We start from the raw sequence: 19,149 nt of genomic DNA on the forward strand, positions 1-19,149 counted from the left end.
CAATCGTCCTGTAGATAGACAGGTGATTCTGTCTGTCTCAGGCAAATTCTGGGACTAATAGACCCATATGAACTGGGGTTCACAAAAGGTCCACTCTCCAGAGGGCAGTAGTGCACAACAGAGCGGGCATCTGTCACGTCTGGAAAAAAATCCTATAAACACTTCAAGTTCTAAAAAAAAAAACAACACCAAAACCTGCAAAATTAAGAGTTTCCTCAGGCTGAGTGATTGGTCTCTGTCAGTCTCCTGATACAGGACTGAAGATGTCAGTGCACTTCCCTTAGATATGACATTGACTAAAGCATTGATAGTCCCTCATCCAGTGGGGACACTGAGTGCATGGTATCTTCTGTCCTTCTTCCATTCCTTAAAAAGGAATTAATACCATGAAAACTTCCAACAAGTACTTAAAATATAAAATCCCAATGAAGATCCTATATGGTGGAGAACTTTGCAAGGAAAAAAGGCTCAACAATACATGATTTCATCATACCAGGATTCTTACCATGATTTCATCATACCAGGATAGCCAAAAATCTGCAGACACCAAATACGGAAAAAACAAGTAAATTCCCTGTTCTGTACTTTTGCCAAAAGAGGAAGGTTAACTGGCTTTAAAGGACCCATTAAGGTTTCCAGTATTAAAGCAAAACAGTGCACCCCAGAGAAGAATGGAAAGATAACATATATAGTCTCTTCAGATTGTTTGCAGTGCTCAAAATACTTGCATTCCAAATAACCTGTAGATTAGGAATAAGCAGTACCTTTGTTCACAAAATCTCCATTGTTTTACAGTCGCTTGGCACAAGAGACCTGAGTCTTCCTTTTTTACTATAGAGCAGTGCACTGAGAAAGTTCTCCCTTTTTGTGGAGAGGGAATGTCTTCAGCTGTTGGCTTTTTCTTCTTTTGTACTCTTTCAAAAAATAAGATAAAAATGTATATATGGTTTTTAAATTCTACCACAGAAGTTAGAGTAGGGATGAGAACTCCTATTAAAGGCCATAGTAGGCAAACTCTTGGAAGTATTACAGAACCACAGAGCACATATTGTTATCCAGCTCAGAACTAAAGGCTTGCATAGGCATGCACTGCTGTACATGGGCAAAACCAGTGAGCAGGGTTCCAGCAGCTTCACACAAGCAAGCTGAACAGGCACTGCCAAGTTAAAGCCTTAGCAGGCTCAGGTTGCACCAGGGGAGGTTTGAATTGGCTATTGGGAAATTTCTTCACAGGAGTTGTCAAGCATTGGAACAGGCTGCTCAAGGAAGTGGTTGAATCACCAGCCCTGGAGGCATTTATAAGTCATGAGGATGTGGCAGTCAGGGACATGATTTAGTGGTGGACTTGGCGGTGTTCGGTTAACAGTTGAACTCCATGAACTTGGAAGCCCTTTACAACCTGAATGGATCTAGATGATGCACTCAAGAAATATTACAAAAAAGAACTACTGTGTTCTTGATGGTGATGAGAGTTTCTGATGACAAAATTTGAAAAGACACCATAATCCACGGAAAAGAAGAAAGCTATAGACAAGAGTTCTAGCATGCTTCTACAACATCAAGTGTTATTTTTTTATAGCTAAATAAAAAAGAAAGCAGATGCAAGACTGGTCATGCAAAGGAAGTAGTTATTTAACATTAAGATAGTAAAAGGTTGGTGGGTTAGATTAATGCCAAAAGGATACCACATAAATCGTTGCAGCTTGGCCCTATGTTCCTGAGAATTTATAAAAAGCCATCTATTTTTAAAAAGGTTAAACCAATTTTATCCCTCTAAAACTTACAGGAAAATGTTTCTGCGTTTTATTTTTCCTCTACACAATGCATGTTCAATAGCAAGGACAGCCAGGGAGTATCTGCTGCTAAGATGATTATCTAGCTCCTCTAAGAAAGGCAGAGTAATTGGGTTTTTATTTCTACACTTGCAGTAAGAATCCATCCTTCATAGAAACAGACATAAGAAATTTTATCAAGTATAAAAATACAAAATTTCAACACATTAAACTATACAAAAGGTACGCTAGCACAAAATGAGACAACTTTATCCATACAAAAGCAAAAATTTACAAATGACTCATACTACTGAAATATGCAGGTGTACACTCCAATAAAAAAAAAGAAACAGAACAAAAATCAAGAACAATAATTATATTCAAGTGCCTACTGCCTAAATTTAAAAGACATATTCCAGAATACAAATCAAAAATAACTACCTGACTTCCAATATCAGAGAGGAGACATGTTCAACAAGGATAAAAAATTCCCACCCACTATTTTTAAATTGTGAAGACATATTACCGAATACACATTGGCTGATGTTGATCTGTTAGATTACAGCAAACGTCCCCATAGTATTTTACAGAACCTAGGGCCAAATCTCAGGTGGTTCTAAAGGCAGTTTAGTTTAAGCAACATACAGACTAATAACAAAAACATGTTGCCAGTGTTACAAACATTGTTACTCGGACTACCTGAATTTCAGAATATGACATTGGCCAGTGCATTAAGGGAAGGCTTTGTGATTTTGATTCTTTAACCAATTTTGATAAGGGTTTATATGAAGTCCTTGGAAATGCCATTTATTTTGCTTTCATTTAATCAACTGACTACTACGCATGGCAAGCAACCTACAGATGCTAAGAAACACAAGATCAGTCACTCATAGAAGCAGCAACAAACTGGTATGAGGGAACCAAGAGAGAGCATAGCCCCTAAATAAGCAGATACTTCAGAGAAACATGGTTCTCCTATCTGGGTCACGGGTTTGCAACATTGGAAGAATGTTGCTTTAGATAACAACAATGTTAAAAAGATCGAAAAAGAAAAAATCTTTAAAGGACATGAGATACAGTAAGGACAAGTTTGTTACAGAAAACAAAAAGTAACAGTTGGTAAAGATAAAAGAGAACAGAAGAAAGCAAAAAACTTTCCACCTGTCAAAAAACTTTTCTAGCTGCCAAACTTTTAGAGTGTAACAAAAGAATAGAAAATTAGAAGCTTAAATTATATAATCATTATCATAATATCGAAAACAAAATACTCATACCGGAGCCAGAAGATTCACACACTATGTTAAGGACAACTGAGTTTTAAACTCATTCTGCAAAAATAGCCTAGAATTAGACAATTCAGCTTTTACTTGCAGTCTGTGTCTAGATTGTCTAACTCAAGTTTTGTTGTATCTCCTAGAGATGTGTATTTCACTCAAATATTGTGCCCAATTGTAGAATTAAGGAGCAACTTCCCTTATCTATCAGCTGCTGAAAACTTTTAAATAACTGCAAAATTGTTTTTAACTTGGTATATTTGAATGCCTGAACTCAAAGAACTACATTTAAATACTTCAATCCTTTTATTAGGCAATACCATCATAAACTATCCAAGACAAGAATGCTGTGTTTTATTTATTTATTTATTAACATGAAATTATACACAAAGTACAAAACAAGATACTACTTTCACATGACAAAACTTTGTTTTCAAACTACTGTCTCTCTTTTTATGGACTATTTACAAAATCCTATATAAAGACTAATCATCTTTTCAAAGAGGTTTTCATTAAAAAAACCAACTTGCCTACTCATGTAAGAGGGGTCTCTGGGCAGTTTCATGGTAACTGAACAAGCAGGAGACAGACATTTACATTTAGTCTCGCTACTAAAAGAAAGGCTTGGGGAAGGATGTGAACTGTCTGTCATCCATGTGCCCTAAATGCATATATATACACCATGAAATGCACGATCTATACGCTAAAAATGAAAGCATAACTCCTATCATTTAGCAATCTTGCATGTTTACAAAAACTATAGCAATAACTCAAGTTGTCAGTACCCTCTGCATTTGTGTTATCATTTGCTGTTCCCTCTTGGTGTTCACTCTGCCTTGCTACTTTAGCAGGTTAATTGTACTGTTTTACTGATATTGCTAGAAAATGATTTGATTATAAAGAAGAAACAAAATGCAGTTGTTCCACAATTGTCTTGTCACCGATGTTTTTAAGCATGTATAAGATATTGAAAGTACAAAGTGTAAGCAGAGCCTTTTTTAAGAAAATGCAAATATACTGTTAATTCTTTAATGTATTTGTGTCAAGAAAACAAAGAAAGTTCATAAATACTTCCTGACACTTAAAACCCCTATATACTAAATACAATGCTAAATACAGGTAGTACCCATCCTTTTAGAAGGCACCATAGCAGAGCTTCAGAAAGGCAAAATTTTCATTGCCACCTTTTTGGTGATTAAAGACTTTCAGCCTTCTTTCTATAACTGTCTAGAATTCTGGTCAAGTCTGACAATTGGTCTTCCAACATGGACTCTTCATAGTCTCTGCAAATTTTCGCATTCTGTTCATCAAGGTATTTCTAGAAAAGAGTTACAGAAAGTTTTATTAGATCTATCCTGGTCTGTATTGTACTGATTCTGGTAAAGCATTTTAAGCAGTCATTGCACAGGTTTACTAAATTCAGTTAAACACTTTCCTGAAAGACATCTACCAGAAGCAGGTTTAACCTGACAGGATGTTACTGCTGAAACTTAATGATCCATTCTGTTTATTTATACCAAAGGTTTAGTCAACAAATTTAACTAGAATCCATAGTCTCAGTGCAGCAGCTAAATAACTGGTATTTTCTTAGAAAGAGTAGGTTCTAATTTCCAAGTGTTTAATTGCAGTTGCAAATGTCTCTAGAGAGATGTAATTCTGAAGGTCAAATTTTAGCTTACCGCTATAGATGCTATGTGAGCAGCAATCGTTTCAATAAGACGACTCAAATTACCAGCAACTTTTCTCTTCTCTTCTGTTGTTGTTTGCAAAACAACTTGGTATCTAAAAGGTAAAGATACTCAGAAGGTCATGACTGTAATTAGAGAATTCCTGACATTTAAAACAATGACTTCAAATCTGATTTATCATCATGTTTAGCCATACTTTTTATTCTATTAGTATTAATGTTAACCAAGTTAGATTTGTATATTAATCCTCAAATTAAAAAAAAAAAAGTACTGTATTGTGCTAACTGATAAGAAACAACGTATCTTAAGAGTCAGAATACTCTTTTCAGTCTTTAAGGTATAAAATGCAGTTGGTCACATAAATTTGGAAACAAGCTAACTTCCTTGCTACAACTATATATATATATAAAATTACACGGAAAACAGGAGTTCTGATACAGCAGACAAACATTCTAGCAAAATACCATTGAGGAGAAACATCTTTCAGTTGTTAACTTGTGAAGTTAATATTCTGAGATGGATACATGCTGAAACTACGTCAGGCTCAAGAGAGTATCTATCCTTAAAAACAAAAACAAACAAGGAAAACATTGAAGTTATGAGTCTTACTGTCGTTGGAGATCATGCAATTCATTTGTGGCTTCACTGAGACCTTCATTGACACCACTCTCAAGTAATTGTTTATGCTTCTTTAATGATTCCAGTTCATTTGCACATTTTTGCTCTTCCTCTTCTATCTCCTATAGTCATAAGGAAAGAGGGGGAAAAAATTGCATTGCTTAGGAATAATTTGGATTTTTTTCTTCTTTCTATTATCTGATTACATCCTAATACTTGAATTCAAAGTTCAAACAAATAACTTCAAGTTCAGAACTGAAGAAAAAAAACCAAGGACATTCCTCCCAAACCTAAAGTTTCAGGTATTTTCTGTATCATGTCCATCCCAGAATAAGCCTAACCTTTCTCTTTCTTCCTTTAACTATATTTAAAGGCCTGTGCTGCAACTATTTTCACTTCAAAATTAAACTCAGAAAGTGTTATTTACATAGTCTAAATAGCTAAGAAGTGGCATATCATGAACAACAGTTTCTAGGTTAAAAAAATAAAATCACATTTGAGCCAAGAAAATAGCTTTTCCTTTTTGTGTCTGAAAGAGGATACAAATTCCAAGTAATCATCTCTTCATGGAGAATGACACTGTCGACACTATACAATTCACAAAACCAAACAAAATTCTGGCATCAACTCAACATGCAATTCTGGTAGATTACTGAAACAGCATCCTTCAAAAATAATTTTAATACTTAAGATTTACAAACAGCATTAAAATTAGAAGAGGAATTACATGACTAGGTCTTATTACAAACAGCTGGTGGCAACTGTATTTTATGAGCTTACCTTTAGAGAAAGGTACATGCAAGAGCACAAATCAAAAGCTAAACTTCACGTGGTTTTGAAAAAAATAAACTAAATTAATTGCCTTTAGCCAACTCAGCAGGTATTAGCAGTGAAATAACTCTGTATCATGGCTATAGCACAGGAGTTGGGATTTACAAGAGCATATATGGTGAACACTAGCTAAGTTCAAAGAGCATTTTTCTGCAGGGCACCACAGCCCCACTAACGCCATGCTATCAGAGAAGTTGGGAGGTACCAAAGTAGCCACTCAGTTGATGACAGAGAGGGCTATGTTTTGTTGCTGCACTGCAAGTGAGGAAAAGGATAGGGACTACTTTTGTGCTGGGAAAGGAAGCTAAAGCAGGCAACAGTTTTAGATCATTAAAACATTTAACGTGCTTTTGGTCAGTCAGTGTTTTCCTTAGGTTTTACAGAAGCTGATTAAACACATTTACAAAAAGCTGTAAAGGTATTTATTATATACAAATTGAATAGATAAGGCAGATTCTGTTAATTCTAAAATCTCCTTCAAGCACATGCTCTGAGACATCCTAAGGTCAAAAGGTCGCTACTGCTTTTATTACTGGATGCAGTACTTTATGATTTACAGGATCTCCTACAGTATGATGCCATATTCTCTCACAAGAAAGTGAAAACTGACTCACTTAAGGTAGTAGTCAAATTTGGTTTTTAGAAAGAATGAAAAAATCCTGGAAGAGGAATGGAAGAAGGCAATGGCAGAGGCCCAAACAAATATGCAAACCAAAACTTATCTATAAATACAAAGATTAAGGATAAGGATATTATTAAGGATAAGTTGTTATCAACACGTAAGAAGGTCTACCTTAAGCTTCTGTTGGTAAAGATCATCCAGTTTTTCAGCTTCTTCTGTCAGTGTTTTCACATTTCTTTTCTTCTCCTCTACCATTACATTCACCTAGAATAAAAACATAACCAAGGAAATATAGTTCAAAAAGAATTCCAACATATAAATCCATGACATCACAAACAACATCTGGTAGCTCAGAAAAAAAATTAAACTAGGCCAGGCTGGGATGGCATTAACTTTCTTCATAGCAGCCTGTATCATGCTTTGTTTTGGATAAGGAGTTAAAGTTGTTGGTAACACACCTATGTTTTGGCTACTGCTGATTAGTGCTTGCACAGCATTCCAAGGCTTTCTAGCTCTCCCAGAGTCCCTCCCTGAGTAGGGTAGGCATAGGCAAGAGATTGGGAAGGTGCATAGCCAGGCCAACTGGCCAAAAGGACATTCCATACCACGTAACACCATACTCAGCAATAAAAACTGAGGTAAAGGTAGAAGAATGGGGAAATAAAATTCTTCTTTCCAATCGATCCTGAACCCAATCTTGCTAAAAATTTTCCTGATAACAATTTGTCAGTGATGGTAAGCCACACAACTGACTGGAATGGACAGAATTTATTAAAAACAAGTATTTCCAATGTTTATAGTCAAATATACATAAGCTACATAAATTTAATGTCGGGAATACACAGTATTATAACCAAGAGAAAAAGACCTCAATTGTTAGAAAAATGTTTAGGTTCCATCATAATTAAAGCAATTTGCTCACAGGTTCTTCTCCTCTATTTTCCCTCAAAACTCTATCCTGCCCCCCTCTCTAAAAAAACCCCCAACCAATTCAACAAACCAACCCAAACAAAAACCAGCCCAGACTTCACCCATGCAAAAGGCTGAATGAAATCAGCAGATAAGGTTAGGATTGGTATCTTAGTCCTAATCTTCATTAACCAACACACCTGTTCCAAAGTATCTTCTAAAGTCATTTTCCGTTGAGTAGCTTTTGTAATTTCTTCCTCAGTCTGGTTGATGATCTCCATGAGGGGAGCCTGTAAGATGCATACAAGAAGATCTGGCTTATGCAATTGCGAGACCTTTCCAGTATTTCCAAAGAAACACAATTTTTTGTGAGTGGTAGCCAAAGCCTTCAGTGTTGACTCCACTTACCTTGATTTGAGTTCTGTATTTGACTAGGCAATTTGGTCCTGCCTCAGGATTAAACTGAATCTCAAAGTCATGGCCTTTGGAATTCTCAGCACTCACTGGAATTAATTTCAGCTTTCGAGCCAGTTTATGATATTCTGCCAGTTGCATTTCAATCTGCTCAGAGGAGAAAAGGGCAGAAATCATAAAAGAGATACAAGTGAAAAGCTGTGCAAAAAATACTTATATCGTACTTTAAACAGGTTTCTGAGTTGCTCTGTACAGACATGATTCCTTGTTACACCACAGTATTCAAGAACTGTAGGTAATGCCAGTCTGGCAGTTTGATGGATTAGGTACTGTTTTATGATTCTTTCCGTGTTTGCTCTGTGAGATTTCTCAGTGTATATGGGTGACACTGAGTTTCACCTGTGGTTTTCTATATTCATCTGCCATAATTTTTCCTGCCTCAACCTTTTGAGAATTAGCTAATAAGGAAGTAAAAACATGCTTGAATACAATACTAAACCAATGATCGGTCATTATGTCAACATGCCTTCTCTCATTAGTTTTAACAAGAAATACCACACAGCCACACATGCTTATAACAAACTAACTTCAGCGTGCGTTTAAACAAAGCTTATTAAATGCTATAATTTCTAATTAATGTTTGTTATATACAAACACTAAAGAACCCAAGTATTTTTTCCAGTTTTATGTGCTTCATTTTGCACATGAGCAATTTAAGTTAATACAAGTGCTCCATAAAGGGTAACCCTGCTTAATGCCAAATAAATTTGAAAGTTTTTTCTTTAGTTCGCCATCTGGCAAAGCAGAAGCTTTTAAATCCCATCACTTAGAGGACTGTATCTCTTCATTCTGTTTGAAAGGATTGAACTTGAGCCTTGAAAGATGTTACAACTTCTACATAGAGGACTAATACAGTCCTAAATGCATGCAAAGTTATTGATTCAAATTCACTGGTTTTGCCTTACTTTCTTGCTATGAAATATTAACATTAGCCTGAAATTTCTTGTGTTATCAGAGCAATGGCATGCTAATGTTATCAAAGCTCTTAATGCTATATTTCAAAGATATTGTAAAGAGAGGCCATTCTTGTCAGTTTAGCCTGGTTAGATATATGTATGGTGTTCTTAGATTATTTAGGAAAGAAATTAGCAATACTCCAATTTTAAGCTTGCATGATGAAAACTGATAGCCACCTCTGAGTGTAGTAGGGTTTTCACATACCGCCTCTTTATTCCTAGCATATTTTAGTTCTTCATTCCACAGCTGATGTTCTTCTGCTTCCACTTCCTTAGTCAGCTTGTTAATAGTTTGCTGCAGCTCATTTCTCTCGTGCTTTATTCTCTCAATGTCTGCAACTGAGTACTTTTGGTTGTCCAAGATGTGCTGGAGCCGGGCATTCTCCTGCTTCATTGCTTCTATTTCCACTTCTAAATTCCCAAAACATTTGTGAAATGGATGTAAAATACCAGCTTATATACTTAAGCCTAACCTCTGTATTTTATGACTAAATAATATCATTATTTATTATAGATCATTATAATTTCATTACTCTAGTGTACAAAATTCTATTAGATAAATCATTATCAGCAATCCATTCTGGAAAGTTTATTTGTAGTATCATCATACTCTAAGTATCTTGCTCTGTCCTGAAGCTAAGGATTACAATAATTTTAGAAGTATTTCTAGCTTCACCATCCTGACTGTGATCACTGCTTTCTTACCTGTTGTCTCAACTTCATCATTAAGACCTTCCAGTTTTTGATCAAGGATGGCTATATGAGATTCCAGATTAGCGAAATAAGCCTGGTATTTCTGGACATCTGCTTGAAGAGATGATTTTACGTTTCGTAGCGTTACTCTGCGATCCTAGGAAATGGGTGAAAAGAACAACCACTGTTAGATTAATATAAAATACTGACTTCACTTTCCAGACCAGGTAATAGAGTAATTGGCCAATATGAATAGCACAAATATGAAACTAAAGAACTTCACTAATTTCTTATCTCTGTGACAGCTGAGCCAAGTCAAGCACCTTTAAAATTATAGCAAAGAAGGCTGAAAAGATTCTTACATTTCAGCATTATGTCTCTCATTTGCATCAGACACTGCATTGAGAAAATTCTTACTATATGTAGTTCAAAACTTAAATGCAATAATATACAGAGGGCAGATAAAACTAGGGCATGGAAAGCTGGGAATAAATCCAGCACATTTTGCGCAGTTGGCAGGAGTCTCAATTTGCCAGCTGCATAGCCACTAACCCATTTTTACTCATGATGCATTAAAAGCAGAATCCAGCTTTTCAAGCAAGTATTTTCCCTAAAATACATTGTTACCACTGTATCCCACGCTTCATACCAACATATTCAGAAAAAATAATGTTGAAATTTATGTTAAAAAAAAAGCGGTTTAAGTGTTTTGTTAATATTTCAGTCAATACACGACCTTATTATCTGGAAATATACACCCATTATCAAACCAATAGTGACTGAAGACTCCACAGAAAATGCCTTGTACTATAGTGGCATAGAGACTGTAAAAGCCTGGCCTAATTAAAACCTCAAAGCACTGAAAATAATTTTCCATTTGTTAGGTTTCATAAATATTTCATTCAGTAATGGTCAATAATATTAAATTCAACTCCACCATACAAACAGAGACACAATTTACTAACCGGCTCACTTTCCTTTTCTTTTTCTAGTCTTGCAATCTCTTCTTGAAGTCTTCTGTTGTCAGCTGCTAAACTTTCTATCTGGGATTCATCTATATTAAATAAATCCTCTGGGGAGAAGGGGAAAAAGAGTGGGGTTACAAATTAATCTCAAGTAATACCACCACCTAATCAGAGTATCTGAACTTTAGCTTCAGCTCAATAAATACCCATTTATCTGGACAATTATTTTACACTAAAGAAATAACTAAAAACAACCAATAAACCCATGAGAAAAACCTTTCATTAAAATGCAACTAGGCAAAAACCCCAAAACAAACAAGAAGACAAAGTAGTTTCTCAGTCTGCATGTCAAAAAGAGCTCAAAGTCCCTCCCATGAGGTAAGAGTTTCCAAACTCTCCTACAGCCCACACTATAGGATAGAGGTTGTTAAACAAGTTTGATCTGTTCTAGCTTCACAAGGTAGTCCAACTTGTATATTTTCTCATCCATATACATCTTTGCCTCATGAGATCTTTTCCCTAACTTCCCTTAGTTTTAGCCAAACAATGGGATGATTATTTTTTCCTAATATCCAGTAACAGTGTGGTAGTTTCTTCCCTCTCCAACTGATGGCTCCAGTTTGCAAACAAAGTGCCCTTAGTCTGGCTTTTTATAGGAGAACAAAGAAAGTAAGAAGTGTTTTTATTCCTTGTTCACAAATTCTGTTTGTATTTCCGTAGGTGGTGAAATGAACGAATCAAAAAAAACCCAATAATTTTCCGCCTCCCTGAAGACAAACACAGGTGCATGCTGAATCATATATGGGAACCCTCACAACAGAGTTTGGAGCTCTTGAAGATTGTTCTCAGAGCTTTCAAAAGCTGAACTTTCTTACTTATCAGGTGTGCATCCCCTTACAATATTTTTCTTTTTTTTTTAAATTGTTAACTCTGTCAGACAGAAACAAGAGTCATCTGCATAGATGGAGTTTGCATCTGAAGAACAGTATACTGGTTTTCTGTCACAAAGCTATTAAAAAACCAGAAGGTGACATAGCTGCAGCTGACAGCAGATCATGACCTATCTATCTATCTGTACTAGTGAAAATATATAAAAAAGAGACAATTAAGTTGAAGTAACTGAAAGGTACTTTGGAATTTCAGGTTCCTTTATCTCAGAGCACATTCACTTGTGAACTGAGCAAACCGATTCTAGGAGAAAAGAAACCAGTAACACAATTGAATACTTAATTAAAACTTGAAAACTTACTTAATTTTGACTGCACTTCAGCATCCAATTCTTCAAAAGTATCTCTCCCTTTCATGAAAAGCTCATAGCACTTCACAGTGTAGTCCATGAAAAGCTGAAAAGAATTTAAAAATCTTTAATTCAAAGTGTTGTAAAAGATATAGGTACTCAATCAGTGGAATTAAACAGACTTCAAAAATATTGTTCACTGTTTTGATTGTACTTTTGTAAAATTCAACTTTTTTCCTCCCTTTAAACATAGAAATATAGATGCCCTCTTCTGCCTGAATATAATTCACATTAGAGAAAGGTCTGGAAATGCTACATTTTTCCAGGATATTTATCAAGGACTATAGGTACAATATTCAAGAATTTTTTATCTTGATGCATGTGATTCTCTCAGGTTAGTTTATGGAGACTGTAGATGTGTTTAACAGACCTCTTCAGTAAATAGGACCATTAAAATTCAGATCTGCATATGTCAAAGAACTGATCTAGATTAAAGAACGATTACTCAAAAAGAATTTGCTAGATACTAAGTCACAGATGTTTCAGAAGCAATGACACTAGTAGTGCGAATTTTGCATCAACATATATGCAGAAGTATCAGTGTAGAAAAACATATTTAGTTTTAAAAACATTTTTAATTGCCAGCCATCAGGTTTGTAACAGTCCAAAATTGTGATTTAACTTGATTTTTGCAGTTGTCTAATTTAATGTTTTGGCCTATAATGCAGCCCCTTCTGAATACCTGTTGTGAGTTAACACACTGAGTTAAACCTCTGGGGGAGGTTAACTGTAGGTTTAACTAGTAGTACTAACAATCTATGATAAATTAAAAAGAAAGCAAACTGTTGGATTTTTAAGCACCTTAATTACATTACTACCCTATTTTGTGGCTCAGAAATAAAACATGACAACCAATTTTTATATAGTAAACCGAGTAGATATTGGCAGAAGCACCTACATTTAGAATTAAGTCACTGTCTTCACACTACACTGCTGTTAACCTGAGAAGTCTTGGGTGCTCAAGGCAAATATATCAGAAACTCTACTAAAACAATAAACAAACAGCAAAATTATTCCCTATCTCTGCGAAGGAGAACTGAAACAGTAGCTCCCTGGAGAATAAGGCATTGCTGTTTAATACCCAGCCTTCACCAACAGACTGGCCATGATGCTTGCTCAGGAAGTAGTTGATCAGGCTTTTTATATAATGCTACTATACATCCTAGAAAATGTTGTGACTACAAAAGGGAACAGAATCTATGAATACAAGACACAACAATCTAAACTGTATTTATATTGTGTTGTTATAGCCCATGGCAAAATTCAGTTGAGCAATGGTACCTTATTATGTACAATTCCATCATCTGTCTCTCCTCCCCAGCTCTGTCCTTCATCGAACGATGGTGCATTTTCCCTCATTGCAGTGTACAGCTGAAAGGCACGAGTGCACACACAAAGAGCAGGTGTGAAGACATACATTTTTTAATATATGAATTAATCCAGTGCATACATTTAAAGAAAAAAATTATGTAACACGTAAAGAAAGAAATAATGTAACACGAAAAGCTCAGTTTAAAAGTTACGAATATGTAAGGCTAAGGGTTAGCTTCCAGATGACAGCTAAGAACACCTACCATTTTCTCCACATAAATGTTAAACAAGATTTGTAGAAAATATTTACCAGATCTGTATTGAAACTAACATTCAAGCCTTGAAAGTAGAAATATTTGTCTTAAGGAAATGTTACCTTGACACAATCAATTAACCAAACCAAAGCCGCCACAATTTGAGGCCAGGTGTGTGGTGCTCCCACGGTATACATGGAGCTTTTTGACAGAGCAAAGGGGTACCTATAAGGCCAAAAAAAATACAATTTTAATAGCTGTGGCAAACAGTGATGACAACAAACCAGCACATTTTGAAAAAAAAGTAGCACATTTTTATATGTAGATGAAGGCACAAAAGGAAGACCAAACTCAATGTACTTTATACTGTACATCAAAGGAAGCAAGTTCAGTTCTTACAGCACTATTTTATTCAATTATCATGGGTTTCTCATTTTTTGATTCATAGAATATGTTGATTTGAAAGGGACCCCTAGGGATCATCAAGTCCAACTCCCTGCTCCTCACAGGACTCGCTACAACTAAACCATATGGTCAAGAGTGTCATCCAGATGCTCCTTGAACTCTCAAAAGACAACTTAAAGTGAGTTGACAAAATTAGCTGTTTTACCCAGGATTATGCTCTTGGTGCAATAGTGTGCAATCCTTTTCAACATTTCAAGCTAGGTCAGCAGTTTCAAATGTTACAGATTAAAATAAAATTTTATGAAAATGCCGAGAAGTGAACAAAACAGATTCACACCTACATTTAAGGAGCCATGGCACTTTGACACCATAATAGGCTCAAATCTACAGAAGTGAAACACACTTTTTGTTTTAATGAGATTGAAAGTTCACCATTATCAACAGGCAGATGATTTTCTTTCTTGGAAAGCATTGGGACATTAATGATTTTAAACACTTACTGAACAAATTAAGCAAACACTCAGCTAGCTCATGGTTTTCTCACCTCAGCAGTAATTTTTGTTATTTCCACATCCTGCTTTGAAAGCAGACTGAGAAAAATTACAGGAAAACATATTTTAAGCTAAATTAACTGGATCCAACATTCTGAAAATTCTAGTTTTCAGATTCTAATAGAATGAACACAAAGGTGTGTAAAAGAAAATTGTGTCTGTCTTTCAAAGTTTTGTACAAATAATCAATTAAATTTTACATTACAAAGCAAGGTTCCAAGAGCCTGTAGTTCTGCAAGTTCAAATATAAAATGTATAGTAGACTCTGAAAATCAGAGTAAACCTAGAGCTAAACAAAAGTGAAACAAAGTAATCAACAACATTGTACTTTTAGAGGCTCATCTGAATAAAGAGACTTATCCATTCTGCCCAACTATCACACAGAAATCCTAGCTTTTAAGTTTCTAGCCATGGCATATCTATTTAGGCCAGGAGACTAATAATAATAATCTTACCCAAGATCTTTAAAAACTTTGGGAATTTCCTCTTCAAATTTTGAGTCAGGCAATTCATAGGAAGGGCAGAGGAATTTATAGATGAAGGTGAAGATTTTTAAAAAGTCCTTAACTGATGGAGATTGTAGCGATTTCATGGAAACATTATGGGCATAACCATTCTCAACAAGAAACTGTGAAAAAGAAACATGGAATACTAGTCACTAAATAAAACTTAAATTTAAACATAAGAAAAAGAAATATTTTGATCAGTACATTTTAGACCTCATAGCATACACGCAGAATAAGTTACTATGTTACCTCACAAAGCTGCTTGATACATTGTTGGATGAATGCCTTGTCATGAAGTGGCCTGGGATCTTTAATTTTTTCTGTCCCGAACACACCATACTGGCTGTTGCGTGACCCGCCAACCTCACTTGCTCTGAGAACAAACAATAAATACACATAATGTGACAATACATATAAAGAAGAACTCTCTTAATGTTTAAGTCACATACAATTGCTGTTTTTATGTTTTCTTTGCATTTGTTATACAAAGTGATACTTGAAATTGTCTCAATTTTAGAGGACTGGAAAAATATCATCAACCTGGAAGCCACAGTGCCACACGTACAACAAAGTGATTACTGCATCCTAGATGAATACTTTCTTCATTTTATTGAAAGAAATAAACTTTTAGAGAGCAGAAAAGTACCCCAAAGATGAAGAAAAAAATCATGCTGGTGGCTGTAAATAAGACTAAAATATTTAAGGAATATTTAAAAGGAATAGACCCCTGTGGCACTGGGGTCCTATGAAAGAAGATACCCACAACACAGAAAGTCATGAACTAAGCAGAAAGGTTACAGATTTTTGGAAGGCTTGTATCTTAGAAGAAACTAAGGCAGAGTATACTACAGATGTCATTCTTCCTTTAACAGGAAAATGTATTGAGATGCTCTGAAGGTCTGCAGTGCACATCATTCCCAAGAGAAAAAAAACAGCTCCCAAAGCAATTCCTACTGCACAGCATTGTTGTTTAGTGATCAAGGACTGGAGGATGGCAGACCTGAAGGTCTGCTTGCCTCAGATCCATTACTCCCTATAATGAAAATCTGTCAAGAAAGAAAAATGCCAAAATTACATAGGACCATTTTTGTTTTAATTTACAGTGCAGAAAACAAAAACTATCCATACCTCTTCCCAAAAATGCTGACTTTTCTTTCTGAAGCTCCAGATGTAGGTTTGCTTGTGCTCTGCTTCCCGAAAGTGTTTCTGTCCTTCCTGAGGAATGGAGAGAAGGATTCAAGTGACTATTTCTACCAATTCATCTTTTGCTCATACAAGAGCTACACCCCCACTCATATATACCTAAGCACCTTCATCACAGCAACATCTTAGAAAGGTCAACTGATGCACACAGCTGCCTCCTAAGAAACATGTAAGAAAATGTTACCATTTGGTACACAAAAAGGTTCAAGGAAGTATTTTGGGAAAACTGCAGCACTTATGCAAACATCCTTGGATGCAAGGAGTCTTCTCACTGTTTCCATTTTTCCTCTCAGTTGCTACTCACACACTCAAACACACTATGATAAATCTCTTCAGAATTAGTTTTATATATTCATTTTTAGCAACATGACCAGCAAGACTTACATTTGAGGTGTTTGAAGACCCATTTTGTTGTTGTCCTGCACTCTCAGTGCCATCATAGATTGCCGACCGCTGCTTCCAGCGATACTTGAGCTTCTCCTCATTGTGACTGAGCTGTAAACCACAATCCCTCAGTATTGGAAAATCCAGTATCTAAGAGTATTTTCTTTTTTAAACACCACAATAATTTTCCAAATGCTCAGAATAAAAACGTAGAACTGTACATTGGCCCAAAAAAAAAAAAAGGAAAAAAAAGAAAAGAAAAAAGATTACGTTAAACTCCAGAAATACAGAGGAGCAGCCACAGTCTTGTAAATCCACAGTTTTATTGATGAAAGTGTCCATGCTAGTTCCAAACCTACTATTTTGCCTTTCTTTGTATTTGGTCCCTTCAAACCTACAGGTTCTAAAAGCAAAAGAGCTTGAGAAATTTTTCAGTTCAGTCCATTGGGAGGAAGGCCACACTACCACAAGTCCAGCTTACAGCACTTCAGCCATACATCAGCTGCTGAGCTGCTAATTCAGAGCCTACCCAGTCTTTTGCAAATGATCTCTCAGTATTGTGCTATGGCACAATAACTAGAAAACCTGTTTTGAGATAATGTTATTGCTCTCTTCAGACTATGCATGTAGAATATGAATCAAACTAGACTATTAATACAATTGTCCCCACAGTGGCATTAAGGGGGAATTTGAAGTAAATAGAATTAACTCTGGAAAAAAATGCCAAATTTAGCCCTCTACAGAGGTTCTATTTTATTTGTGATATGGGCTTAAATGACTGAATTATAACTAATCAAAAACCCTCCATTCCAAACATTAGCAAAACACATTATTAACATAAATAGAGTTTCATTTCACTTCTACTCCCACTGCTCACAAGCCACCACAGAAGTTTAGCTCAGGCCTCATTCATAGGGCAGTGTATCCCTGACCTCACTGTCTCTGGGACAGACACTGCATTAATCCACTACTTTAACTGGGACAGACCACAGAGAGACTGAATTGCTTTCACAAACATAGCAAGTGACTAGTCTGCAGAATCGCAGAATCACAGAGTCAAGCAGGTTGAAAAAGACCTGTGAGATCGTCAAGTCCAACTTATGTCCAAATACCACCCCGTAAGCTAAACTATGGCACCAAGTGCTCCAGCCACCTTAAACACCTCCAGGGACACTGACTCCACTACCACGCAGGGCAGGTGTGGTGGATCTTTTGATGCCTTAAGAATTTTTAGCTTCTATTCTTCATGTATCTGTAGCTTTGGTGTAGTTCTAGTCTTCATATAAAATGCTAAAAACCTCAGTTCCCAGCACCTTTAGCCAAAACAATTCCTCTGAGTGGAAATCCAAGGACACTTTAGCTTCCCTAGAGTCCCAAAATATGTACAGAACAGTGAATTGGGGGAAGCAGGTTTGGTGTGGTTGACACCATTGCCTGAAGGTGTAATTGGAGAATTAAGGCCCAATATGCTAATAAGACAGAGCTTATAAAATGTGAAGGCCCTGTGACTTGGTGCCCATTTTGAGTGTAGCCTCTTGAGTGGGCTTTGTTTGCCCTGAATGTACCGAAAGGCATTTAATAAATTTGCCTGCTTTTTATTTTCCTAACCTTATCTGGCCTCAGTTTCAGGTAAGCTCGGCTAAGGCATCACTTTAAGCAATCTTAACACACTCATTCACGACAGCACTACATTCCAGTGTATAATCACCCTTTCGAGGGAGGAATTCCTCCAAATTGTCCCATCAAAGCCTGGCGCAGTTTAAGACTATGTTCTCTCGCTTGTTGCCTGAGAGAAGAGACTGACAACCACCTGGCTACAGCCTCCTTTCAGGTGTTTGTAGAGAGCGCTAAGAGCCGCCTGCGCCTCCTTTTCTCCAGGCTAAACAACCCCAGCTCCCACAGCCGCTCCTCATAGCATGGGTGCTCCAGACCCTTCACCAGCTTCCTTGATCTCCTCTAGACTCCCTCCAGCACCTCAGTGTCTTTCCTGAATTGAGGGGCTCAGAACTGGACACAGCACTTGAGGTGCGGCCTCACTGTCACTGCCCTCGTTCCACTGGTCACACTGTTACTGATTTAAGCCAGGACGCTGTAAGAGCAGAGTTTGAGCAGAGATTTGAGAGAAAAGTTTGCCAGAGCCAACACGCCAGCAGGAAAAGAAAAGGGTAGGAGAGCGGCAGAGCTGGGCCCAGCCCCACCCTGACAGCGCGTCTAAACCGTACCGAAGGCGCCGCAGCAGCGAGGCCAGCCCGAGACTCACCGCCGCCTTACGGACACCGCTCCGGTGGTGAGGGTGATGTTGTTGCTGCTGCCGCCGCCGCTGCCCTCCCGTTCCCCTCAGCGCCCTGTCCCGGTCCCTGTCCCCGCCCGGCCGTTACCGCCAGCGCCGCCGCCGCGGCCTCCTGGCGATTTCAAATCCGCCCGCCAGCGCGTCAC

The 19,149-nt window shown here is 36.9% G+C and overlaps 1 protein-coding gene across 2 annotated transcripts; it reads right to left on the bottom strand.

Annotated features, from left to right (window-relative positions):
- Positions 1-3,394: 3,394 nt before the first annotated feature.
- Positions 3,395-19,145, bottom strand: NDC80 (NDC80 kinetochore complex component). 2 transcript variants are annotated; one of them, XM_085052641.1, is made up of 18 exons: positions 18,974-19,145; positions 16,897-16,928; positions 16,714-16,848; positions 16,255-16,341; positions 15,376-15,499; positions 15,076-15,248; positions 13,787-13,889; positions 13,381-13,470; positions 12,052-12,145; positions 10,803-10,909; positions 9,850-9,994; positions 9,350-9,555; positions 8,123-8,275; positions 7,915-8,004; positions 6,977-7,069; positions 5,344-5,474; positions 4,726-4,828; positions 3,395-4,364 (listed from the first exon to the last, which is right to left on the bottom strand). In XM_085052641.1, exons 3-18 carry the CDS (start codon positions 16,812-16,814, stop codon positions 4,242-4,244), a joined length of 1,923 nt encoding a protein of 640 aa, XP_084908767.1. In that variant the 5' UTR covers positions 16,815-16,848; positions 16,897-16,928; positions 18,974-19,145; the 3' UTR covers positions 3,395-4,241. The 2 variants fall into 2 exon arrangements, with proteins under 2 accessions (XP_084908767.1, XP_084908766.1); XM_085052640.1 differs by having other exon boundaries at positions 16,714-16,928; positions 18,974-19,144.
- Positions 19,146-19,149: the final 4 nt, after the last annotated feature.

The sequence above is a fragment of the Lichenostomus cassidix genome, chromosome 2, assembly GCF_008360975.1.
Source record: "Lichenostomus cassidix isolate B80296 chromosome 2, HeHo_3.0, whole genome shotgun sequence".
NCBI classification, from domain to species: domain Eukaryota; kingdom Metazoa; phylum Chordata; class Aves; order Passeriformes; family Meliphagidae; genus Lichenostomus; species Lichenostomus cassidix.